The 27670-nt window shown below is 38.0% G+C and overlaps 2 protein-coding genes across 4 annotated transcripts; both read right to left on the bottom strand.

Moving 5' to 3' along the window:
• Nucleotides 1-701: 701 nt before the first annotated feature.
• On the bottom strand, nucleotides 702-9116 carry LOC103712835 (heterogeneous nuclear ribonucleoprotein Q-like). 3 transcript variants are annotated; one of them, XM_039125243.1, is made up of 10 exons: nucleotides 9099-9116; nucleotides 8172-8239; nucleotides 5442-5922; nucleotides 5247-5363; nucleotides 3889-4029; nucleotides 3511-3684; nucleotides 3196-3400; nucleotides 2936-3093; nucleotides 2730-2815; nucleotides 725-1092 (listed from the first exon to the last, which is right to left on the bottom strand). In XM_039125243.1, exons 3-10 carry the CDS (start codon nucleotides 5889-5891, stop codon nucleotides 975-977), a joined length of 1449 nt encoding a protein of 482 aa, XP_038981171.1. In that variant the 5' UTR covers nucleotides 5892-5922; nucleotides 8172-8239; nucleotides 9099-9116; the 3' UTR covers nucleotides 725-974. The 3 variants fall into 3 exon arrangements, with proteins under 3 accessions (XP_008797699.2, XP_038981171.1, XP_008797700.2); XM_008799477.3 differs by lacking the exon at nucleotides 9099-9116 and having other exon boundaries at nucleotides 702-1092; nucleotides 8172-8261; XM_008799478.3 differs by lacking the exon at nucleotides 9099-9116 and having other exon boundaries at nucleotides 5442-6253; nucleotides 8172-8250.
• A 528-nt stretch (nucleotides 9117-9644) lies between these two features.
• Nucleotides 9645-17874, bottom strand: LOC103712834 (putative uncharacterized protein YDL057W). Its single transcript, XM_026806839.2, has 8 exons — nucleotides 17707-17874; nucleotides 17104-17222; nucleotides 16611-16693; nucleotides 15107-15228; nucleotides 14389-14553; nucleotides 10865-10958; nucleotides 10489-10663; nucleotides 9645-10192 (listed from the first exon to the last, which is right to left on the bottom strand). Exons 1-8 carry the CDS (start codon nucleotides 17750-17752, stop codon nucleotides 10160-10162), a joined length of 837 nt encoding a protein of 278 aa, XP_026662640.1. The 5' UTR covers nucleotides 17753-17874; the 3' UTR covers nucleotides 9645-10159.
• Between the last annotated feature and the right edge of the window lie 9796 nt (nucleotides 17875-27670).

Raw genomic sequence — 27670 nt, 5'->3', positions numbered from 1 at the left:
GGCTCAAAGCATACAATTTTTCACGACGAGGCCAGCAAATGGCACCTTCAACAGATACACTCGAATATGGATTGCTTTCTTCTACGATCAAAATTATGTTACGATTCTTTCACCCTGTTTCTCGAATCAGTACCGGATAGCCAGTGCAGAGAAGCTATATAGTGTAGCAGGGGGCAGTGCAGTTGACTGCCTCATGCCATATACCTTCCGACCCCAATAAGCCCTGGTCTAACGAACTACAAAATGTTTAAACCTAAAGACTCGTTTGGTTCGCAGAAAGCATTTTTTCTCATAGAAATATGATTTCTGAAAAACAAATTTCTACGAAGAAAATACCTAAAAAAATACTTTTGGCATATTTGATTAACCATGAAAAAGTAACAAATTTCCAAAATATTTTATGTTTGATTGGCCATCCACTTTCCTGAAAAATTTATGTATAATTCCTATTATACCTTTAATAAAAATTAGGTTTTTAATGCCTCTTTAATGCTTTTTTAATGCTGAAGGATTTTTTTGGAAATCATATTCCCATGGAAATACAACTTTCCTGTCTCTCTCCTTTGAAAACTCCAACCAAACAAGAGACATCTCATTACTTTTCCGTTGACCACACTTTCCCCCTTCTTTTTCCGCGAACCAAACGAGCTCTAGGTGTTATATATAAATGCGACACAACAAAAACCAGAGAGCTAAGGAAGTTAAACAATCGGGCATAAGTCCCTGGAAAGGTTATCCATATGACAATGAGTGGCTAGAAGTTGAAATGATACTTTTTGAGGTCAACAGCAAATACCTTACAAAAATACACAATCCAAAACTAGAGCACACATCTTAAGCTTATATAAAAACTGCTAAGCTGATTGTCATTCCGAGAGACTCGTGTTCTGCATAAAGGAACCATGCATATAAACCAAACCAGAAGTATTACACGCTGATTCCTGCTGCACCTGCAAACAATTGGCAAAGGTACATCAATAAGGGTGGAACCTGTGCCCACGGTTACTATCATTGCTCTTCCGACCCCCAGTAGAGCTGGCACCCCGATTACCACCTTGCTGAGGTGCGATTACAGGTACTCCAGATTGTTGCCTACAAAATACATGGATATAATTATGAAACAAGATAGATGTTATTCGTGAGTTTTGACAGTATGGTGCGAATTCTAGCTACAGTGGATCTGTTTAGATAGCAGTTGCAAGCAGGGCATTCAGAATTTAGTTAGCTAGGTGGAAAGATGTAATATCCTTTGCTAATAAGTCCGGCAATATCCTTTGCTAACATATTAAAAAAATGAACAAAAAGATAAAAGAGATGTAGAAATTAGACATATCCGTGTACACCGACTGACTCATGCAGAGACAATATGGAAGACAATGCCACATACACAGACAGAATAACTAAATCTATGTGCTTTGGCAACAGACGAGTGCCCCATATACCACTATCCAAATAACAGTCAGAAGGAGGGCATTCAGAATTTAGTTAGCTAGGTGGATAGGTTCAAATTTTTCAAAAAGAATTAGGTAGCCAATAAGTCCAATTTTCCTTGCTAACATATTAAAAAAATAACAAAAAGGTGAAAAAGATGTAAAAAGTTAGGCACATCTAAACACTGACTCATGCAAAGACAATAACAACAAACTTTCAAAGAGACCAGACTAACAAAAACAGGAGATGAATTTGTAACACATGAATATTTCACAACAATTTCTGTAAATTTTATGTTTTTTTCTTAAATACTTATAAGTTTTAATTTGCTATGGAATAGCTCAGGCTTCCGAGAATAATATATCAAACGATAAGACTGAATAATTCAAGAATTTTTCAACAGTTCACACTAGTAGAGGTGGCAAAAGATTGACCCGTCCTGAAAACCAGACCTGACTGTCCCCTATTTGGATTGGGTTTGGGTCAAGGGTTCTTTAGTTGGGGTCTGGTATGGGTCAGATTTTCTGACCAAAATTTTAAATGTTATCATTATGGGTCCATTAACCCGACTAGGTCATGAGGGTAGAGTTCATTTGGGTCGAAATAATTTCGATTGGGTTGAGTCACAACTGTGGATAAGAATTTTTTGGGTGTTTGGTGTTTTTCTTGATACCATAGGTTTAAATCCTTTTAGAAATTAGCCTGTAAGAAACCGTATATGTAGGCTCATAATGAAGCGAGTCTTGCAAAATAGATTAGGCTAGGGTGGTGAGTGGTTATGGGTCGAAAGGTGTTGGCCCGATGTCAGGTTAGGTCAGCTATGGGTCAAGGTTTTGTACATTGTTGTCCTTACTTAACCCGACCCCAATCCGATCCAAGCCAAGCCACTGCCACCCCTAATTCACAATATAGTGTCACTATCTCTGAAAGCCAGACTACAGATCAGGGGAATCTCTAGCTCAATGCTCAAGGAGCCAGGTTAAACAAACATGTTTTCATTTGCGAAATGATAGATCTGCAAGGTGATGTAGTAGAAAATACCAACACAAGGCTCAGAAAAGGACAATGTACAGTGTGGCCCCTGCCTGGCAGGTTAGGCAACCCACTGGTTCTTGGTGGGGGCCTTGCACAAACTCCAGGGACATGAAGTAGTCTATTATAACAGTTTCACACCTAGAAGGTCAGATTAGTCCAAGCATCTAGAGTTCCTCTTTTTTCCCTTGCTTAAGTAGTCTCTTTAGCATGAGGAAGTTTCTGAAACACCAACAAAAAAAGCCTAGTATCTTTACTGTACTCACAATACATATCCAAGGCGCCCATCAGGTAATATCATTGGCACCATTGCCATGCCACCAGGGGTCTGCCCCCTTCCATAGATCATCGGCTGCAAGATAACCATCGTAGTTGTATGATATCAATAACAGATCTAGCAGAGATCACATAGATCAGTATAAAATTGACTTGCAGCAGCTGCTGAAATCTACCTCAAAAAAGGCATACCAACCTGTGCAAACCCTGGTGCTAAAGCACCATAAGGCCCCATTACACCATATCCCATGCGAGGTGGATAATTTGGCAGCAGAGGACCCTTCTGAGCATTGGATGCTGTTTCACCTTTCTTATCAGCTGGAGGCTTTGCTAGAGAGCACTCAAGAACATCACCTATTTATGAACAGACACAAGGAGGATCAGAATGAGTCATGAAGACAAAAATTTACAGCCAGACGTAACAAAGAATGCAAAATAGCTAGCACCAATAATCACCATCAATTTCATATCTTTCAGTGTTCTTAAGTGCCTTCATGGCCATTGACCGCTCTTTAAAATGCACAAAACCAAACCTCTTCTCCTGGCCAGACTTTGCAGGAGGCAGCACCACCTTTGTAATTTCACCATGGTGTTCGAAGAGCTTTTTCAACTGATCTTCGTTGACATTCTTTGGCAAATTCTTTACATAAACTGCCTTCACCTGAAAATTTTGATCAGCAGAGACATGTAACAGTGCTGAAGAAAGGTAGCCTGGAAAAACAAAAGAAAGGAACAGCTGAGCTGAAAAAGCTTAACAGGATTAACTGAAACCTGAGAACTTAAAGAAGAATCCCCACTCCTAGGGTCAGCCCAGCTCACTGTAGGAGCATTGGAATCAAGCTTGAATTTTGGGGTTGACATCTTTATTCTTGAATATTCCGCACATGCATGGTTATAATACTCGATGAATGCAAAACCACGATTACGGCTAGAATTTTGTGGATCCTGTATGGTAGACAAGTATCATATGCCAATAGCAAGACAAATCACCCACTTTAATAACATAGAAGCATGTGTTGTTAAAAGCTCTCTGCAATACTTAAAGTGATACCAACAGCCATCAACAAAGTAACATTTACTTAAACAATATCAGCAGAAACCTAAAAACATTGGGCAGATGCAAGTGCCATGAAAGGGAGAAGCAATTACCTTCATCAGCTCCACAGTAGTGACCCCAGGGCCAACCTTCATGACAGCCTTCTTTAAATCATCCTCCACCCAGTTTCTAGGAATGTTGCCAATGAATAATCGATTTTTTGCTTGAGATGTCGAGCACTTTACCTTCTTCCCCTATAATACATTGCATGCCCATAACAGTGTTCAGTTAAGAAAGCCGCAAGAATTTGACAAATTGATCGCCTTTCAGTTTATAAAATTCTACTCATTATTCTGCCTTTTCTTAAAGTAAAGACCAAACGGCGCCATGAAAGCATTGCCAACAACTTGTTTCAAATACTTCTTTTCTTACATAACAGCTCAAATATTTTGTTTTAAATCTATCCTATATATTCCATGCTCAAGCTAGTAGAATAAATACCCGGTGAGGTAGAATCATCTTGATAAAGATGATAGGCTTTCTGTATTATCAATAGAATCAATTATAACAAGTCGTAGACTCATATTCCAGAAATATCGAAACAAATAAATCAAACAATCAAGCTACAAGAATGGTCCAAAAATCTAAGTCAAGTTTTTTTTTTTTTTTTTTTTTTTGATTGAGAAACTAGGACTTGATAGTTCTTATGAACCGAATTCATTGCAATTCCATCTAGCAAAATAGAGGAATTATAAATTTTCAAAATAATAGATAGGATTAACACAAAGATAACCTTTGTAACTGACAACCCATATGTTTAGTTCCCCTGCCCGGTGCTACTTTACTATATTCCAAATTCAATGGTTTCAATAAAAAAATCCTCTATAGTAGTTCATCTTGGCCCAGACCTAGAACTACCCTCAACAGTTTGTGCAATCATAAGTACTATCTCATTGATTGAGATCTGTTGACTTTGCATACCATTTCATTGTAGTTGTAAACCGCAAACCTATATCTGGTTTACTTGTAAGCTTTACTAGGTATGCCTTACATACCACTTTTGGGAAACCTTCTCAACAACTTAAACATCCATTCATAGAACATGGGGACTAGTTTGAGTAATGAGTCTCCCATTACTTCAAAATAGTTTAAGAAAAAAAAAAATCAGAATGTGCTTCAAAATTTAAGAAAGAAGTCATACTACTAAACAATTGTTTTTCTAATACAAATAGTTGAACAGTAAATTGCACGCTTTGGTAGTTTTTTATCCATACTTCAATTATATTCTGATTTGAAGGATCAAAGTGAGCTTCATAGAGGCAAAGACAACAATTTAATAATCATCCTATGGAATCACTTGTGTATAAGATATTATGCAATTTTCTATCGAAACATTCCATCTCCAATAAGTATATTGAGAAAGCATGAAATTGAGAAAAGAAACAGCAATATAAAAAAAAGGACTATTCACCTTAAATTCAGTTTTATTCAGATCTTCAATAGCCTTTGTAGCCAACTCTTTGCTTCTGAAGGTAATGAAGGCATAACCTTTATTCTCTGATGAATCCTTGCCCTTCATCACCCGGACCTGTCATTTTCCAAATTAATATTAATATGATCTGCATAGTCAGCAGAAACAAAGTAAGACAAGGAGACCATAACGGACCTCAGTAACCTCTCCTACTGACTCACAGAAGCTTCTTAAATCTTCTTCTGATGCATCATGAGGTATGCCGCCAATATAAACCTCAGACCCATGAGGAGGAAGTGCAAGGAGTTCATCATGTTTTTCACTTTCATCCTCATCCTTCTCATCTTCTGTTATATCAACTTTTGTAGCATTACCAGCACCACCAGAAGCATCTGCATTGGTTCCATTAGCAGATGCTGTCTCTTCTTCCTCCTCTTCAGGCTCCTCTTCCTCCACTTCCTCCTCAACCTCCTCCTCTAGCACTTCCTCCTCTTCTTCTTCCACTTCCTCCTCAACTTCTTCATACTCAACCTCTTCTTCCATCATATCCTCAGGTTCACCAAGATCAACCTGCTGCTCTGGCTCAGGTAGCTTTACAGGCTCAGCTGACTTAGCAGCTACAGCACTTGCTCTTGTCCTCGGCATCTTACGGATCTAAAAGAAGCTTGCAAGGCAACTGTGAACAAAGCACAGGTGCCGGAAGCATTTGCAAGAGGAAGCATACGGATGCAGAAAGGAGGAAAAAAATAGAAAGGCCAACAGGAGTTGCAGAGTAAGAATCCAAATTCAATCCAAGCCATGGTTACGGCTCAAAGGAGTTTCAATGTGAAAGACTTTCTTTATGGGACGATAATAACAGTAGCAATAATAGCGACAAGCAGGACAAAGTATCACAAAATGATAAGCAAGAGGATGATGCTTGATAGATGCAAAACTGATGAAATGTATGCTTGCAAATCAGATACCAAGCTGAAGCCCAAAATAAACTCGCTCATTTAAGTGCATAACTATTTATATTCCCGCACAAGGAATAAAAAAAGGAAAAAAGAGAGGGAAAAAAAAAAAGAACACGGTGTGAGAATTGAGCACATGAAATTACCATATAAAGTAAAATGAAGAATAAATGCTGAGACCATATTTTTTGCAGTTTCCAGAGATGCAGAAATTGATTCACCTCCAGCCAAGAACCAATATGACTTGCTTGATATAAATAACACCAAAACAACTGATAAAAAGTAAAGACTTATTTAAAGGCAAATATTATCAGCATATTAACTGTCATCAATGATAAAGCCACCCATTGCCACGTAACATCGTTAATTAATATACCTTCCATTGCAAAGTAGATTTGAAGAAACCAAAATAATTTATCAGGGGATATAATAATACTGCAAGTTGACCACCACAAATACCAATAGAAGCATGAAGCTATGTTCATGTTATTAACCATCATAATGCATAAACTCATCCAAACCCCACAAATATATTGTCATCAAGAAAATGAAAAAAATACAATTTGGAAAATAAAAGTTTGTACGCAAATCAATGAACCAATAACTGATAATGAACAAAACACAATTTAGAACAATAGCATTTTGAGACACCACTCAACACTACAAAGAACACTTCTGCATGCCACAAGATACTACAGTGTGAATACACTGACAGCAAAGGTTAATCTGAAGTCATCTGAATTGACATTTTTGCTTAGTAAACAAATCAATTACAGAAGTGCAGTCCCATCAAATAACAGAAAAGATACGAGTCTGAGTGGGGGCTATATGCAAGTGGTTCACAAACAAATCGAGTAGGCATCATCCAAAGTTCATTTCATGATTCCATGCATTCAAACTCAATGAAACAGATACACTGTATATATAAGTAATAAATGCTCTAGGGAAAGGGGAACACTTTTAACTGTAAGAACGGATTTCAAGTAACCATAATCTATACGACACATTTTGAAATCCATATTATCCAGACAAGTTGTGGATGTTCCTTTTTATGACAGCAGTACTTGCAATTGCTCCAAATTAGTCACACAAACCTAGACCAAGAGACATTTCTTATTACTCCAAAGAACCACCCCATTCTGAGTTCTTAAACTATCTCGGCCATGCTAAAGAAGCTGACTTATCACACCCTAAAGTTGGGACCCAAGAGTTGATACCGAGTGGCACCCATTTACACAATGCAAATTAAACAAGAAGCATATCCTATGAAGCTAAGATGATGTCAATTAGGACTAACAGACCTGAAGAAAACAAGAACCACAAGCATTTCGAGTTTTCAGACCATCTGGGTTTCAGTAAGGCGGCTGTCTAAACCACATGCAAGTTGGCAATAAATGGCGGATACTGCACCATACTTCAAGTCAGGGATGAATGACTAGACTATGCTTGGAGCTAGGATTAGATGACCAAAATTGCGACAACAAGCCATTCACCTTGAAGAATGGATTGGAGAAAGCAAAAGATACAGTCCATAAGCTCCTAAACCATGAAAGGCTGCTTGTTAAATCACACTCAAGGGTCGGGACTAAACACTGCACAACAATAACTAAGCCATTTCCAGATTGAAGCCTAGTTTGTAAATAATTCTTCAAATTAATAGTTGAACTGATTAAATCATGGAAAAAATTCCAATCCAACTTTTTAAAACTCCTAAAACCAATTACGGACTCATCGAGAAGAACTAAAACCTCAAGCTAGCATTCGCAGTTGTTTCACCGGAAACCAAATCAAGAAACCAAGATATTCCCCAGAATCCCGCGCAAAGGGTAACATTAAGTCGCACAAATCTAGGAGATTCAACGCCCAAAGAAATCGAGACGAAGACAAGAATCAAAAAATCCTGCGAGCCTTTTCAGAAAAGAAATCTCCGATGACGAAGCAGGGAGGGAAGGAGATCGGAAGGACGACTCACCTGAGAACCGATTCAGAGAGAGAACGAGAGCGATGCCGGAGATTTGGACCAGCGGAAGAGAGGAGGAACCCTAGAATAGGGGTAGTTCTATATACACCCCCCCTATTGCTCAGGACACCCCCCAAAAACCAAAAAAAAAATACCCAAACTAACCTTTAGTGTAATTACCATATTGCCCTTGAAATTTTCTCATACACCCCCCTTCCTCCTCCTCCGTTTCGTTTTGAAAAGAAAAAAAAAAACACCCCTCAAACCCCCCTTAAACCCCTCCTCCCCCGTTCCCCCTTCTCCCTCTCGTCGCCGGCATTCTCCCGATCTCCGACCACCTCGCCGGCTTCTCCCGGAACCACCTCGCCGGCTTCTCCCGAAATTTTTTTTTTTCACGGTTCGTGCTCCGTTCGGCACTGGACCGCCGAACAAAAGGCTTCTGTTCGGCTGAACAGTGCCGAACAGAAGCCTTCTGTTCGGCAACCCTCAACCGAACAGATCTGTTCGGCTGCACAGTGCCGAACAGAAGGCTTCTGTCCGGCACTGTTCAGCCGAACAGAAGCCTTTTGTTCGGCGGTCCAGTGCCGAACGGAGCACGAACCGTGAAAAAAAAAAATTTCGGGAGAAGCCGGCGAGGTGGTTCCGGGAGAAGCCGGCGAGGTGGTCGGAGATCGGGAGAATGCCGGCGACGAGAGGGAGAAGGGGGAACGGGGGGGTTTTGGGCGTTGGCGAGGTGTTTTGGAGGGGAAGAGCGGGGTGGGGGGGTTTGGGGGGTGTAGAGAGCAATTTAGGTGAGGGGGTGGGGAGGGTGGGGGGTAATTTAGGAATTTTTAATTTTTTAGGGGTGTCCTTAGCAAATGGGGGGTGTAGAGAGTATTTAATTTTTTTTTAATTTTTGGGGGGTGTCCTGAGCAATAGGGGGGGTGTATATAGAACCACCCCTAGAATAGACGTGGGTATGGCATAATGGAACTGGGCTCCCGAGTCCCGAGATATGCAATTGTGGAAGTGGGTATAGGAGCCCGATTGGCCCATAATGTTTGCACGTGGGCCGGCGATAGCCCCAGTTGGGATCTTCTAAAGTTGGGAACGGCCCAGTTTCCGATCACGGTTGTCGCATTGGGCCCTTTTACTGCAGGACCGTTATCCAACGTACAGGATAGGCTAGGTGGCAATCGAGTCGGATTGGTATTAAAAATTCATCAACTCAAACCTAATCTAATTTATTCATCGAATAGGTCAAAAAATTAAATCTGAATCTAACCTATTTATTAAATAAATAATCCGATCCGACTCATATAATCCAATCCATATATTAAACAGATCAAGTCAGGTTAAACGAATTAAACATATTAAACGTGGGTTGGATTAAATATCATAGAAATAACTGGTATAATTGTTTTCTGGTCATGCTGGAATTTTGTTCTCACTTTTCGTTAATACACTCCTTTGTTGCTTTTCAAGACAAAACACAAGAATGCATTGAAAGGTAAGAAGCACAGGCATTTCTTCATGCATAAATGTTGCAGTTATGCGAAGATATTCATCATCAAATGATAACAGGGATGCAACAGTTCTACACCATCTACTACATTCATCAATGGATGTTTAATACATTCATCATTAGATAACATGACATTAGCTCAGCAAGTGACAGGAGCATGCAGCTGCTAAGTCATTCCAGTGATTATTGCATTCATACAAGTGACATGTAGATGCGCGGGCACCGAACACAGGTGGTGCTGATTCATAGCAAAAGAGCTGGTGAGAATCTTATGCAAGCATCTGCAATCTGCAATCCACAACCCATCACTTGTGCATATATTGCCATCACTCATTAGGTGAGAATCTTAAATCAGTTCAGACTTCAAATACAACTCAAGGTTCAACAACAGTGATGTTCCACAAACACGCAGCTAATCATCGGCAACGAAACTGGAACTACCATCAAGAGTGAAGCCACCCATGGTGCATCATTCTCTTGCAAAGATCCAATGGCTTTAGATGTCTCCCGCCGCACTGGCATCTTCAACCTGTATTAATTGAACTCCTTGTCACAATAAGACTTGCCTTAGAAACATGATAACAACTCTCAGCATAAAAAATTTATTTACACAAGTATCACCATCCCCCATAAAAATCTTCCACCTGTTAATCTTCTTCCACCAGATTTATAAATCTTTCTTAAAATATCTTGCCTTTACTTAAGTATTCATTATTCTGAGATTGCTGACTCGCTGCTGTAACTAAAAAGCCTCCATCTATACTTAATGCATAAAATTCATAATCTACAAATTACAATCTTAATTTCCTGTGAGCCTAAGAATACCTGATCAGATTTAAGGAAGTCCAGCACAACTGAGGCCAGCACTTCCTGATGTGCAGTATAGCAATGGTTGGCACCTTCAATAATACGTAGCTTGTGATTAGGTATGAGCTTAGCAAATTCTAAGGCATCTTCTGCTGGTACAATTTCATCTTCTGAACCATGAACTGTCAAGACCCTGTAAGTAACGGGGTTAATTCTAATTATATATAACCATCCTAGTACAATGGTCCAACTTCTCATCTCATCTAACTTCCATATCAATGCACAAACATTAAAGAGATCAATGAACTATGTCACAAGAAAAAAATGCAAACACAGAAATTGCCGGCTCAGCAAAAATAGAATACCACATACACCGCAGTATACAGAAAGGTACCTGCACGCTTTGTCAATGGAGATGCTTGCTGCATGCATGTCTGTGCTTAGTCGATCCATTAGACTGTCTTCAGTCACCCGAAACCCGACCTTTCCTGCAACAAAACAAATATTAACCATTTGGTACCAAAAGAAAAATAATTATTATATTTTTGTGCATAAGGTGTGATAAATGATTAATGAAAGAAGCAGAACAGAAGAAACAAAGTGAGATAAAGGGAAAAATAATTATATATAACTAAACAGCAAGAAAAAAAAGTTGGTACGATGATTTCCAAAAAAGGCATCATCCCTCACACTCAGAAATTCCTTTGACAACTTTCCCATTACATAATTTTGGGAGAACCTACATCATGGATGCCAATGTTCAACGGCATAATTGAGGCTTCATTATGCTCCACATTATCAGATTAACATGCGTAAGTTAATCTTGTTTCCTCCTATTACGAGTATCACATGGATGATATAGCCATCCTCCAAGTAAATAACATGTGCCTCTCTCCATTTAGAAGATCGATGCTCTCCATATCAACACGTGCACAAGAGCTATGAGGCAAACCTGGCAAATATGATGCACAATGATTTGCACATGTATAGGTTTAGATATCGAGGCCACTCCCACCCCCCCCACCCCCAACCCAAGACACGCTCTGTTTTTTGGGATTTGAAATGAACCCTATTTTATTCACACAAAAGGAAAAGAGAATGGGACCTCTTTTAGCATTATGTTTTCTTTTGTAAAATAAGCATTAACAACAGGCTCACTTAGGCGACCAATTGAGGGCTGGCTAACTGGATCCTACTTCAACATTAGTTCATATCCAAAACAAAGTTGCATCTCGAATTCAACTCTCATGACTCTTATCAAAGTCCCTTAACTCATGGAATCCAAGAAAACATGAATACATTTTGGCTGGTAGGGTATGGATGTCTCATAGATGTAAACTCGCAAATGCTTGCCCTACCATTGCATCAGTTTATATTTGCTTTATAACAAACTGTATCACATATACACAGGGCTGACTGAACCGGACCAAACCACCTGGTTCGGCCTGTACCGAGCCAACCCAATAGAGAATCGGTCAGTTCGAGTATTAAAATCGGGACTGGCCCCAAACCGGCCGGAACGGGTTCCGAACCGGCCGAAATCAGACCGAACCGGCCACGAACCAGTCGGTTTAGTTCGAACTTGGTGCGAACCATTCGGTTCATATTGAGTCGACCTGGTTCGGAACCGAGCCTCTCCCCTTTTTCTTCTTTTGTTAAAAGAAGATGTTGGGAAGGCCCCAAGGAAGGCCTGGGGCCTTCCCAACATTTCTTCTCTGTAACTTTAAATGTCTACCAAATCCCCTTTCTTCCCAATTTGCAAAATCATACCGATTCAGCGCGATTGAAAAAGATCCAAGCCTAAATAAGATATGCTTCATCTTTTCTATCCTATTCCTTCTATTTTTTTTTGGCTTCAAAAAACAGCTCGAAATTTGCAAAATAAAGAAAGATCCTGCCAAAATTTAATTCTTGCATTACACATAATTTTTAAAATTTTAAAATACATTTTTGGATTAAAAAATAAAAAAAATAAAAAAATTAAATTAAAAAAACTGTAAAATCAGAAGTGTATTTAGGAGCATACAAGCTACTCTCCAGCAAAATTTAGTGTCCATTTATTTAAGTTTTGATGTGATCATAAGCACAGTGGCCTATGCCTAAATTTGAAAAAAAATGAGAAATAAGTAACCTTTGATGCATGCCTACAAGCCTAGAAAAATATATGTAATATCCATTATTGGGTTCCATATGGATTTGAGCTAAAATTAATTTTTCGATCTAGCTGATCAGCCACAGCCATAGGGGTTACTGAGAAGCCGATCACAACATAACTCCTTGTTGGAGACATCCTATCTCGATCGAGAGATGCTTAGACGAAGCCACTATGCTACCCTATCGACTCGGTCAGGAGGATGACACATCCTCCCAACATAGCCAGGCAAAGAGGGGCACAAAAGATAAGCAGCTAGAGAGTGGCATGAAGGGTAAGCCGGTAAGCAGGCAGCAAGTGGCACGAAGGATAAGCAGAAAGCTGCTCGGCACATCAAAAAAAAATAAAAGGCATTTGCAGCCTCCATGAAGAGTGTGGAGGAGCCTGTTCACTCAAATTTAGAGTCCAGGAGTAACAGTTCTGGTGATCATAGATCTGCTGGCCAGAAAAAAAGTAGAGGATATAATACCATCGTTCATGAGACAGCCGCAAGCTGGTCTTCAATTCACTGGTAAGTCTCAGTTTATGCATGCTATACAGGATAGGAATCATGATACATGATCTAGTAGAGCCCACGAGGATATGATTGTATATAGAAGACAGGCTCCTTGAGGTCATTCAGGAGGACACGATACAGTTGCAGATAACCTCGTACGTAGAGTAGAATCCATAGACGTATCAAGTTTTGAGTCGTATATTGCATCTTATTACCTGCAGCCACAGACAACATATGACTAATACGGATACGGATATGAATATGGTGCGTCTGAGGCATCTTCCAATCGCTACTACCTTATGCAGCTCAGAGCATCTTACAAGTAGAATTTTGTTGTTGGATTATTCATATGGGCCTCTTCACAACCGTTTTATCAGATTGAGGACATCTCTCAGAGCTAAAGCTTTAGCAAGAGATCCGAGAGTGCTTATAACCCAGAGCGCGTTCCTTATGGGATGAACATATAAGACTATAATATCGTTTGGTTAAAGGGGTGGGCTGATGTGTCTCCTGACTATGCTAATAATCCGAATATCTATGAGAGGCATCGTCATTCCACGAGATTTGAGATATTAGTATGCATGTTGTACTTTAAATATATGTAATTGATTCTATTATTTTATATCTTTCACCTCACTGGTTGATTTTAAGATATTTCATATTGCTTCTTGTAGCATGCAACATTCCACTAATCATTTTATATTTTGTACCACTTTAAAACAATAAAATTCATCATTTAGGTTAAACCGGGATCATAGGAACATAAAAAAAAAATCAAATTAGACTTAAAAAGTTGAAAAAAATTGATTACCAATTAATTAAACTTGAAAAACTCAAAAAAAAGGGTGCCGGTTTGAAACCGGCAAGCCCAAACGTACCGTGTGTCGGTGCGATACCAAATGCTACTGTACCGACCCACCCGCCGACCAGTACGGGTCCTGATACTGGTTTGGTGAACCTTGCATATACATATTGTACAATCATTTTTAGTATTATTTGTTTATATATCATGACTTAAATCCTTATTTTGAAATTAAAGATCCACGTTTATTGGAAATCTTATGCATCGCAAATGTTTCTTGTTATCATCTTAAATAATCATGTTACAGAAGCATGGTGAGGTATATAAACCATCCAGAAAATAAGATAGAATTACCACCAGTCAGAGCCACAAAATGATCGAAACTGGAAAGCTTCTGACAAAGTTACAAATGATATCTGTAATAGCAAAACCTAGTTCAAGCTCCATTTTATTGTGATAGATGTATACCTGTTTTGTCCTTCACATCAATAAAGCCATCTTTCTTGATTCTCTGCATGAACTCTTTGCCTAAGCGGCCTTCGATGCCTCTATCTAAGGCAAAGCGACCAGAAAGATTGATGACTATAGGGACATCATGATACATGGAAGCATATAAAAGCACCACATTTCCTCCTGTAAGAACCATTTTTTAGTGAGTAAATGCTTCACATAAACAAAGAGGCATTAAAATGTTTTGGTATCATATGCACTCTAGATCCTTTCGCTGGAAGCATTTAAAAGCACCACATTTCCTCCAGTAAGACCCATTTTAAGTAAATGCTTCACATAAAAACATATGCATTAATTTTTCCTCTATGCCATACACAACTTGAAAGATCATCAGCTTGCACAGGAGATTATAGATTTCATCATGTCTCACAGTGAATGTAGTGTTATAAGACTGCTATATGGGAATATAATCTGTAGGCTTAGAGTTTATTGGAACACCACCAGGTTCAAGCATAAGTTTGTTGACACAAAAGAAAAATGAAAATCTATGCTAGGAGGTTATAGTTTTCAATTTTTTCATCATGTCTGACAGTGAATGCAGTATGATGAGGACTGCTACATGGGAGTGGATATCTGAAGATTAATGTCAATTGGAACACGACCACGTTCTAGCATAAGTTTGGTTGCCATGAAAATATGAACGTAAAGGCCAATATATGCCAAGGAGATTGCCTACCTTTACTGTGCCCAATAATAGCATTTACTTCATATTTTTGTTTAGACCAATATAAGACTACAGCATGCAAGTCATCAGCCTCTCTTCTATAGTTGCCATACTCGAAAACACCCTCACTTTCCCTGGAAATTGAATAGTCGTCAGCATGTTACTAAATCAACACAGAACTATTTGTGTGGTTATTTATTCTGGTGAATGACATTTCAATCCATTTGATATGGTAAACAAATCTGATGGTAAAAGATATCATCAGCATGGAATATTACATCCTACGAGATAGGATGTAAAAGTGCAATGCCAAATATTTGAAATAGAGCTTGTTATTCATGTTTATGCTTAAGCTAGCTAGTAAACATGGTAACATTGAGAGTTACACTATATGGGGAAAAAGCAGAACATGCTAACACAGAAATGTGTAAAGCTGCATATGAAAGAACAGATATATTCACAAAAAAACTCAAGATCAATCAAAGGCTACACCTCATTTGAACCAGAAGAATACATCATCATTAAAATGATCTGGAAAACCTCCATTCAATTTAATTTTTGCTGTGTCTGGAATGGATTAAAGAACAAAATTAGTGGCCATTTTTTTCCTGAAGAGTAGAAAACGAAAATGCTAAATAAATGGCAAGATATTATGTAGATTTTCTTCTAAAGTGCTAAGATTTTTTTTTTTATGAAAAAAAAAGTGGTAAGATTTCATGCATGACAAACTAATTGAGCTAAACTAATTAACTTGGAGGCCTCAGTGTAGCTGTTACCAAAGAGAATGACCATACGCCATCTAATCCAGAAATGTTAAGAGCAAGAAAAAGAAAATCTGCAGAATATTACAAACACTATATATCATTGTTCAGTTTTCAATATGGTAAAGGTTATCCCTAATCTGTTACTGAAACACATCCTTAGTTGAATAATTTTCATTTTCAACCAAGATCTACCTGTATGTAATAATTTCTGCCATAAATAACACTGTATGATCATTTTGATAAAAAAAGGAGGTTCTGAAAATAAAACAGATGCACAATAGTTGACTACTCAGTTCACAGCATGTAGGGTGAAAAGGCAAAACATTGCAAGATCTGAATTCGAAAGAATATATACCATGTAATGTATGTTTTTTTTTCCTTTAGTGTTGGAACTCATGACCGGTAAACAAGATACTGAGTTAAAGTACATAGTGTCAGAAGTGTAATAATATAATTCAACATGGATGTGGTGCTAGCATGTTACAAAGTGGTACTATCAAGTGAACACATTAATTCATTTCTCCTTGCCACTCTACAAATATTATCACGAAAACACTTCGAGCTGAACAGGCCATCAGATCAAGTATTTCTGCTGAATTTTTTTCTGCAATTTCTTTTGCAATATTTCTAATAAATAATAATTTAAGTCATGTCCTGAGAAAAATGCGAGACAAAAGTGTAAATTATAGAAAAATAGTTCAACTATGCCTTGAAGAGGCATGACTTTCCAGCCTTTCCTGCAAGCAGCTTACCCATTTCCAGCAAAATCAAAGCGAAAGACGCTGATCCCTTGACTTGTTAATGCTGCAGTAAGGTTAAGTAAAGTTTGATCATCCTGAAAATAGCAGCATTTTTACCACTGTAAGATAACCAAAAAGGAGATACCCAAAGTCATAATTCAATAAAAAATATCTAACTTTCCGTATGAATTTAAGGAGTACAGACAACTGTGGCATTCTTTACATGGAAGGAGTAAAAAAAGTCCAAACAATGCGTTCCTAATTGCTAGAGAAATTCTTAAATAATAAAACAGGCAATTAGATGTCAAATTTATTAAAATTTTCCATCAAACGTTAAACAATTTAAGCAAATACTTTTGCAATCGAACAATTAATTCCAAGATACCCAATAATTTATCTTTAATTTATCAGTTGAACGACTGCTAATGTCATGTGATAAGAAAAGTTTAAATTCAAATCGCAGTCGAGACATCTTAAATTTACTACTCATATTACAGCAACCTACCTTTGAAGCACGGAATCCATGGCACAAGATCGCAAGCTTCTTAGAACCAGTTTCATGTAGTACCCCAACAAGCTTCTCTCCATGTTTGTTTGGTATTAGAACTCTTTGTTGAGAAATGCCTGGAACATGAACATTTCACAGAACCGAGAACAAAAATGGGCAACACCCATATGAAACAAATCCAGAGACTAAGCATATAGTCATGACTCATACATAAGTTATTATCAGACGTAACAGCAAACATAACTACCAATCGATGATCTAGACGTTATCTATCAAAAGTAGAAAATTTTCAACTTCCTTACAAGATTTCAATACTGAACATCAGAAGTATCAAAGATTCCAAGAGTTTGGGAAAAAAGATTTGTCTAAAATAAACTGCCCGATGAATTTTTCTTCTCTCAGCTTTCGATAACACTTCTATTTTGGCTGATTTCAAAAGAAATTAAGGTTCAAAAATATAAGCGCTGGATGATGTATACAGCAAAAATCCTTGGCAATCTTTTTTTTTTTTATGAAGAGGATTTAGAAGAGCCTCGTTTAAGTCTAAGATGAAGCCATGTCGGAGGGGAGAAGGAATAATATTGGATCGACCGGGCTCACCGGGAAGCTCTTCAGCCTTGTCGTCGGAGGGGAGCGGCTGCGCCATAATATCCCTAAAAATCGAGTGACAACCGAAGAATCGGGAGATCGCGAAACCGCTTGCTTCTCCTCCGGTTCTGCAACTAAACTTCCGGCATTAAAAATATCGCGTCAATCGGACGGTGCTGTGCGCGCCATCAGAATTCACGGTTTATGTCTCGGCCGTCTGTTCATCAGAAACCCGAACCCGAAGCAAGAAAGAGGACCGGGTTGGGTTTGGAAACATAATCGGATATCCACGGGCACTTGTTAAGTGTTTAGGTGGTGTGTTTTTTTTTTCGAGATTTTTTTTTTTGATAGCACTAATTCCTATTTCGTGTCCTATATCCACCAACTTATCTTTCAAAGGTCCGAGTTCCTGTAGGTTTCATTCATCAAACGCCGTGCATCTTGATGCACCATCATGAGAGCCAGCATCCATGATTAGCTGTATGCATAACTATATTGGAGCACGCTGTGAAGACTCGTACAGTCATAAGTTGTTACAAATAGTATCCAAGCAGACCTAGCTCATAACTTATATGGATTAAAGAACATTGCAGCATGAATTTATTAAGGCTGATCATGAATAGATCGTGGTGTTTATGATTAGATTTGAATAGATTTAAACCCTTAGCCCGATAAGGATGTTAGAACTTAAATGAATAGAGTATGTAAAAATCCGTGCGGGCACATATTTAATCTCACATCGATTATTTGCTGGGTAGATCTTGGGTACTTATACATGATCAAAGAACCCAAATAATATGCCATTTTAGGTAAGGTCTTAGGTAATAATAATTTCTCTGTAATTAATCATCTTGTCCAAATGGCAAGAAGTGGTATCGTAAGATGATCTAGAGAAGAAAAAGAGGAGCAACAAGTTAAATCCGAGATGGTTTTGCCGAAGGGAACAAAGTAAAGGATAAAGCACCTTCCAAAACTCTGGCACATGCAACTAAAATTCAGATCACAGTCTTCTGGCTAAACTCTTGAAAAGAAGAGCACCTAAGCCCGTTAATTTCCGGTGGAACATTATTTTGCCTGAGAAATGGTACGGGTAAATGTGAAGGTGCCACCAAGAATTTAACAGAATGTCACGAGTGAATTAGAATTATATATGACAGGCTGATAGATAGGAATGCATGTTGTACAAGCTGGACCAGAGAATACCAGAAAGCAAAACAAGATGAAAATTAGAACAGACCAGCCTACTATCAGCAAACGAGCTGTAAAGCCATTATTTTCTTCTTCTTTAGCCTTTGGGAATATGTTGGCGGTATAAAACTGTGATGAAGCAAACTTAGGGTTTTTTTTCGACGGCGGCCTGATAATAAACTAGTGAACATCCATCAGCAAGGTCAGATTACAAACATAAACACTAGAAGTTAGAACGCTACAGCTCTTATAGTCCTCCATCTGCTAATGAAACTAGCAGACGGGCACTAATAGCACATGACTAGAATACGAAGAAAGTATTCAGGATGCTTCCAATGTGTAGAAATACATAACCAATAAGTTGCAATCCCTAATTACCAGTAGTTTCCATCATCCTCTAGCAATGAGTACATAATGTATTTTAGTTCTACTGACGAGTTGATGAGAATGCAATGTTAATCATATATAATAACATGCTAAGATTTAGAATCATAATAATACCGTATTCAAGTTTGAGAGATATACCTATGGAAGACATATTAAATACAATTCTTCAATCACCTGAAATAATAGCGGTTGGATCTTCTCTTTCTTACTTCTCACAAAAAATAGCCATCAATGGGACAAGCTATAAACCATATGGAGAGGAGAGGGGGACCTAGTCTTTATATAGAAAACATAAGAAAGCTTTCCCATTAAGGGCTCCAGAACTCTAATTGGGTTTCCTGGCTTACATACCAAAATTACCACAACAAATAGGACTCAATCCTATACATCCAAGCTGCACCAAAGCCCATAAAACAAAGTGATCACACATCATATTGGGTTTAACTATATTACTATTATGAGTCATGCGTCTAACCTGTTTTATAAAACAAAAATACGTAATCAGTGGAAGCCATATTTTGAAATTATTCTAACATTTTCCCACTTGGGCGAACACGGACTGCCATATTAATTTAAAAAACTTTGTTTTAAAAATGACTCTCGGGTTAGACTACATAGGTGGCCACATATATAGCTCAAATGATATCACCTCAGATATATGATCCGGTCCAACAAGAACATCAACATCGAACATATAAGTCGTTACACCATTTAATAGATGTAAGACCACTCCACAGCTACAAATGCTAACATCCTTATCGACATGGATCCCCATTCTCCAACCAATGTGGTAGTATGTAGTATGAACTTTGCACCAAAATGTGATCAAAAGGTGTGCTAATTCACATCGGTCCCCATAAATGCTTCAGAAAAGAAGCCACATGTCTCAAAAGAGACTCACATCATATCTTTATGCATTATATCTCGAGAACAAAATGATATCATAATAAAAAAACATGTGAAACGCATGCTCAAATATAATTATAATTTCTATGCACAAAATATAGAATTATAAATGGAAAGATAAATTATTATTGGAAGAGGTTGTACCCAAAGCATATGGGTTGCCTACATACCCCGTAAAAAGGGATCAAGCCAAAACGTAGTTCTTTTACATAATTAACTCCTACTAACCAAAAACATCAAAAGTTTCCACAATGTCCATGTTAGCAATGTGTGTCTTAAAGATTTTCGGTGCGAATCCCCTAGTCAATAGGTCTGCAATCATTGTGTCTGTATTTATATGCTCTACTTTTGTCTGCTCTTCTTTAACTTTATCTTTGATCATCAAGTACTTGATGTCTATATGCTTAGAGCCTCCAGAATTCTTGTTATTCTTTGAAAAGAACACCACTGTACTATTGTTACAGTAAATAGTAATTGGTCTTGAGATGGAATCAACAACTTTCAGTTCCGAAATAAAATTTTTCAACCAAATGGCTTGAACCGTAGCTCCATATTATGCCACAAATTCAGCCTGCATAGTAAAAGAAGCTACTAGAGTTTGCTTAATACTTTTCCAAGAAATAACACCACCAGCTATCATAAAAACATAACATAAAGTTGACTTCAAATCATCTTGATATTCTACAAAATCAGAATCTGAGTAGCCTACCACTTTAAGATGATTTGTATGCTGAAAAGTAAGCATATAACCTTCAGTCTTCTTCAAATATCTCATAACTTTCTTAGCTGCTTTCCAATGCTCTTGTCCTGGATTCGACTGAAATCTACTAAGAACACTAACTGTATAGGGTATGTCTGGTCTAGTACAAACTTGAGCATACATTAGGCTCCCTACAGCACTTTCATTCGGTATGTTCTTCAAAGATTCCCTTTTAAGTTCATTTCTTGGACACTGGGCTTTGCTAAACTTGTTCCCTTTTATAATAGGTACATCACCAGGTGCACAGTTTTGTATATTAAACCTCTCTAGGACGCGTCGTATATATATCTTCTGAGAAAATCCCAATAAGCCACGACCTCTATCATGTTGTATCTTAATATCAAGTACAAAAGAAGCTTTCCCAAACTCTTTCAATTTCAAAATTAGCAGATAACATTTTCTTTGTCTCATGAAATAACCCCAAGTCACTGCTGGCAAGTAAAATATCATCAACATACAAAAAAAGAAAAATGAATTTTCTCCCACCGATCTTGAGATAAATGCATTGGTCCACTGTATTTTCAACAAAACCAAGAGAAATCACAACTTCATCAAATTTCAAGTACCATTATCGGGATGCTTGCTTGAGCCCATATATGGATTTGTTCAACTTATACACCAAATTTTTTTTCTCTATGACAAAACTTTCAGGTTGTCTCATGTAAACTTCTTCACAGAGATCTCCATTTAAAAATATTGTCTTAACATCTATTTGATGAAGCTTCAAATCATAGTGTGCTATAAGTGCCATGATAATTTTAAAAGAATCTTTGGATGAAACCGGTGAAAAAGTCTCATTATAGTCGATGCCCTCTCGCTGAGTGAAACCTTTAGCAACCAGTCTAGCCTTTTGTCGTTCGACATCTCCTTTTGGGTCTAACTTGGATTTGTAAATCCATTTGCAGCCTATGGCCTTAACATGTGGTGGAAGTTCAACAAGTTCTCAAACTCTATTTTTTCTCATAGAGAACATTTCATCTTCCATGGCATTCAGCCATTTATCTGAGTCGGGTCTTATTAATGGTTCATTAAAAGAGACGGAATCAATGTTACGCCCAATATTAAAATCACTCTCCAGTAAATAGATAATATAGTCATTAGACAAGGTAGACCTTCTATCCCTTTGTGATCTCCTAACTTGTGATTCAGAAACTAACTTAACTGCTGTTGGAGGAGGAACGTGAGGCTCTTCTTGATGCCCAAGTTCTTCATTAACTATTGCAATCAGCTGAGAAATAACTCTTTCTTGTACAACGAAAATTGGAACTACAACTTGATCCGATTCAGCAAAAATTTTCTTCAATACAGAACTTCCACTATTACCAATATCATTCTTCAGAAACTTTACCGTAATGGACTCAACAATTCTGGTGCCATGATTAGGACAATAGAACTTATAGCCCTTTGATCTATTTGGATACCCAATGAAAAAATCAGGTGCGAATTAAGGGTCTAAATTTTTTTCAGAAGGATTATAAATCCTAACCTTAGCTGGGCAACCCCAAACTCTAAAATGGGCTAAACTGGATTTAAGACCTGTCCACAATTCTAAAGGAGTTTTCTCAATAGCTTTACTAGGAACCCTATTCAGAATATATATGGCAGATTTCAATACTTCACCCCATAAGAATTCTGGCAAATTTGTTCTACTCATCATACTCCTAACCATATCCTTCAGAGTCCAATTACGCCTTTCAGAAACACCATTTTGCTCAAGTGTTTCTGGCATTTTATATTGAGGAACTATCCCACATTCTTGTAAAAATCTTGCAAAATCACCCATGTTCTAACCGAACTCGTCATACTTACCATAGTATTCACCACTACGGTCAGATCTCACTATTTTCATACTCTTCCCACGTTGCTTTTCTACTTCCATTTTAAATCTCTTGAATTTCTCAAAAGCGAAGAATTTATCATTAATTGTGTAAACATAACCATAACGTGAGAAATCATTAATGAAGATTATGAAGTATTTATTTCCAAATATAGTAGAAGGTAACAGTCCACTAATATCGGTGTGAATTAGATCCAAAAGACCATCGTTTCTAGTGGATCCCTTCATTGTAGTTTTAGTCAGCTTTTTCCTCATGCAATCTGTGCAAGTGTCAAAGTCTGAAAAATTCAGAGAGGATAGAATCTCAGCTTTCATCAATCTCTCCATTCGCTTCCTTAAAATGTGCCCTAAATGTTTATGCCACAACATAGAGAATGATTCACGAATTAAGGCCATTTTTCTTTCCAACTTTAGTGACACAAGAAACTTCACCACCTAGAGCCAAATTCAGTCTATACAAACCATCACACAAAATGTCATTTCCAACCATACAAAAATCATAAAATAATTCAATCATTCCATTACTAAATTTAAAAAAAAAATCTGGACTGATCAAGTTTTGATACAGAAATTAACTTCTGTCTCATCGTTGGTTCAAAAAATATATTTTCCAAAACAAGAGAAAAACCAGATTTTAAGGATAACTCTATTGCTCCTATAAACTCAACTTTAACTTGAACTCCATTTCCAGCGCACAAGTTCACTTCATTCTCACTTGGCCTCCATCTCCTTACGAAATCCTACAAGAAATTAGTAATATGAATACTTGCACCAGAGTCTATCCACCAAGAATTCAAAAATACATCTACCAAATAAGACTCAAAACAAACCAAGGCTAAGGAGATACCTGCCAAAGTCTTCTTCTTCTCTAACCAAGCCTTAAACTTAAGGCAATCCTGCTGCCAATGACTTTTCTTTTTGCAGAACTTATATTTGTCATTTTTCTTCATAATTCCTTTAGGACCACCAGAAGTCTGTCCATAAGACCCTCTATTCTACTGATTGTAGTGAGGCTTGTTGCTCTTATGGAACTTAGCCTTATGATTATGAGAAGACCTCTTGCTCTGAGAAGGATGATAGGTCAGTTGCACAGTTTCAACAGTCTAACGATGCATTCTATACTCCTCTTGGGCACACACAACAATCAAATTATTCAAATCTCATTGGTCATGTTGAACATTATAAGCAACCTTAAGCTGGTTGAACTGGTTGGAAAGGCTATTAAGAGCATGGTAGATAAGAACAGGCTCTGCAATGGAAACTTTAGGGCTTCCAATTTAGAACTTATGTGCAGCATTTTCATAATGTACTCCCTAACTCCACAAGTACCATCATATTTTATATTCATAAATTTATCCATTAGGTCCCCAGTTTCAGCCTTATCTGACTCAACAAATCTCTATCCTATCGCATCCAAAAAATTCTTAGCATTGTCATGGTCCGGTATAGCACCCATAATAAAATCAGATATAGAACACTTGATAATCTTCAAACATAGCCTGTTAGCTCTTTCCCACTTGACATACTTAGCCTTGTATTCGACGGTGCTCTTATCTATTGGTTTTGAAGGCTCCTCCTCCAAAGCAGAATCTAAACCCAAGAGACTCAGTGCTATTTCTATGTCTCATTTCCATCTCACATAATTATTTCCGGTCAAGGTTTCAATAACAGATAATTGGCTTGAAATAAAAGAGGCATTCAAAATTGCGGAAACAACATATTTTATTTAATATCATCCAAATGTGATGCATGCAATCAATAGATGATAACATATCTATATAATTAACTTAGGTTATTAATTAGATAGTCCGCAACCAAACTTGAAAAACATATAAGTCTAATTACAATAAGAGCCTTGGTGCATCATTGTAGAGTCACCTTTGGACTGACAATACAACATGGTATAAGATACTCTTAAGACATATTATAAAGCCAATTAACAAAATCACATCAACTTTCGAAACACCATCACCTTGGTGCAGAAGGATGATTCTAGGCTAATGCAATCCCATTAATCACTCAATGTCATTTTTCCAAATCATCATCTACAATAACACCTTCGGGTAAGATATTGCATGCAATGATCTGAAAAAATGCAATGCTATCCTTTTTTTTGAGAAAATCAGATAAATATCAGTGAGTGTGCCACTTTGGCGGCTACCACCTACTTCAATTTCAAAATATTCTCTTAATAAAAAAATAAGAATAGTTTTTATGCCCAACAAATTTCAATCACAAAAATAATGGTTATGTGACAAAATCATAACTGTCAAACATACTACAATCATAATCAAAATCACATGTGATTGATCAAACAGAGATATTAATCACAAAATTCAAGGCATATAGCAGCAAGATATGTCCAAAATTTAACACCACATTAATTTAACACCTCAGTAATTAATATGCATGAGAGCCTTAATTCAAAATATTTAATATTTAAATAACAATTAAATGGGTTACTAACTCTTAGCCCCAGGCCTAAAATCTATTCTGGTCCATTTAGATGCAATGCAAATAAAATAAACATGGGCCGGCAAAATAAAAGGGCCCAACCTGCAACCATGGACCCATTCGGATTGGGCTTTACAAGTCCAAGCCCAATCAAGAGGAAAAACCCTCATTTTATTTATTTATTTATTTATCTTCTTTCTCTAGCCGCCGCCACTATTTCTTCCTCTTTTTTTTGTTTTAGGAGGCAACCCAGGGCTGCCCCATGGTGGCAGTCCGTGGCTGCCACCCATGGCCGCCACTACGCCGGCCACTGCAAGTGGTCGGCGACCCTCCTCGGGTTCTTGCGGGCCACGAGGCGCACGACAGCCATGCGGTGGCCGGAAGCAGCCCCGCCAGCCGCGGGACTGCGGCTCTCGGACCGCGAAATGCAGCTCTCGGCCACGGGACCGGGAGGCCAGCTGCGGAACCGCGACATCCCAACCGTAGGACCACGGCGTCCACATCCCAGGGAGGCCAAACATAAGTCCGCGGTGTCCTAGCTGTGGAACCCCCATGGCAGCCGGCCATGGGGTGCTCCTTTGGGCGACGGCGTCCTTCCGCCCATATTTTGAAATTATTCTAACATGCAAACCTTCAAGACAGATAATGGATAATTGTGCAGTTTGGGAAACAACATGCGGGCAAATCAGAAGCTTGAAGAAATTTGGAATCAGAACTTGTCAGAACAATTTCAATAAATTACTACACACCATGCCAAGAATCACTGCAAACATGATGTGAAGGATAATGTGAACTTACATGTTCTGTGACTTCCTTTAAGCTTGATATAGACCGACGCCACAATTACATTTTTAGATAGTTTATAAAGCATTTGCCCAATCAAGTGTCATTGTTTTGAATACCTTCGGTACTCACCTTCCGCCAACTGCATAACTTTGTGGGAGGCCTGAAGAAAGTAGAGGACAAGGATTTGCCCTAGAATCTGAGTGTTATAACCTTTTTCTAGAGGACCTCGAGGTATCTTGATATCGGTATTGAGAAGTATTTTTCACTGATCAGAAGCCACTGAAATGATTTTTAGTAGCTAATAGCTTCATGTATATTGAGGCCCAACCAGTTTTGGAGAAACTTCTTCGTAAGAACTCTCAGACTTGAACAAACTTGTGACAACCCAGGATTTTACCCAAAATGGCTAGCCCAAAGGTATTATTTTGGTTCCTTGATCCTATATAAGTACCCAAGATCTACCCAATGCATAACCGATGTGGGACTAAATACATGTCCACACGGGTTTTCATAAAACTATGGTTTGATATCAAACCAACTAAAATCGGAATGGAAAATCTTATAGGTCTACTATTGCAAACCAAGTACCATACAACAAGTGGACTCTCTATGTTTCTACACCAATTTCACCACGGGGAAAATATTGTAGTTCATATGACTTAATTATCATCTTGCAAGGAAAAATTACCTCTTTAATACATGATAGTACCACTATTGAAACTTAAAGATTGACTGAGAATCCTGTAGGACACCGATCATCTGCCAGTCTTAGAAACTTCCTTCATTACAATAAACTTATCTTGGATAGCCATCTTAATCAAATCCAAATTTCATCAGGCTAAGAGGGCCATGAATTTAAAATATAGAGTTACATGTCCCTAATCCTGAGCTCACCATTGACTTGGTGGAAAATCCAGATGCTACATGTGGAACAAAAGTTCAGAAATGATCTACATGAAGAAATTATGACTACAGATGAGCATGGAGTCAGTGTTGTCATCTGAGGTCAAAGGATGAGAGCTAAGTGGAATAGTTTCTTAGTGTGGTGATAAAGACTTACCTGCGGATCTAATCAGAGCATGCCTTTTATACTGAAAATATTATTTTTTGCACATCATTCCTGTTGATTTTCGATTTATTTATGATTGTTTTAGTTTGTCATTATAAGAAAGCGTAGCACTAGAATTCTTAATTCACTTCAGATCCTGGCAGGATGGACATCCAATAGGTCTCTTGGCACTTACCATGGTGTACCCTGATAGACCTAACCCTTCACCTGCTATTCACAGTCCACAAGCACAATCCAATATCATGAGTTCATGACAGACTCCATAACTGAGAAGCAAGTAGATTGACCATGGGCGAGAAGGGAACATGAATGAAGTTATATGTCATTTCATCCATGTCATTACCTTATCCTTCGCAGGACATGTCATTCAGTATCAGCTGGCATCATCACTAGCTCTTAAGTGCCATCATCCAAGGGACATGATAGAGCACCCGACGCAACGAATACCAAAAACATTATAACCATTCTCCATTCTTTTTTCAGGGTGAATACCCATCCTCCATTTAATGTTATCCTCTTCCCTCTCCTTGTACTTGCTCATGTAACTAGTACTCTGAAAAAAAAAATATACATGGATAAAGTACCATAG

This window comes from Phoenix dactylifera, chromosome 4 (assembly GCF_009389715.1).
Source record: "Phoenix dactylifera cultivar Barhee BC4 chromosome 4, palm_55x_up_171113_PBpolish2nd_filt_p, whole genome shotgun sequence".
Lineage (NCBI taxonomy): Eukaryota > Viridiplantae > Streptophyta > Magnoliopsida > Arecales > Arecaceae > Phoenix > Phoenix dactylifera.
Note: the sequence above shows the minus strand (reverse complement) of the source record. Positions and strands in the feature narration are given on the sequence as shown.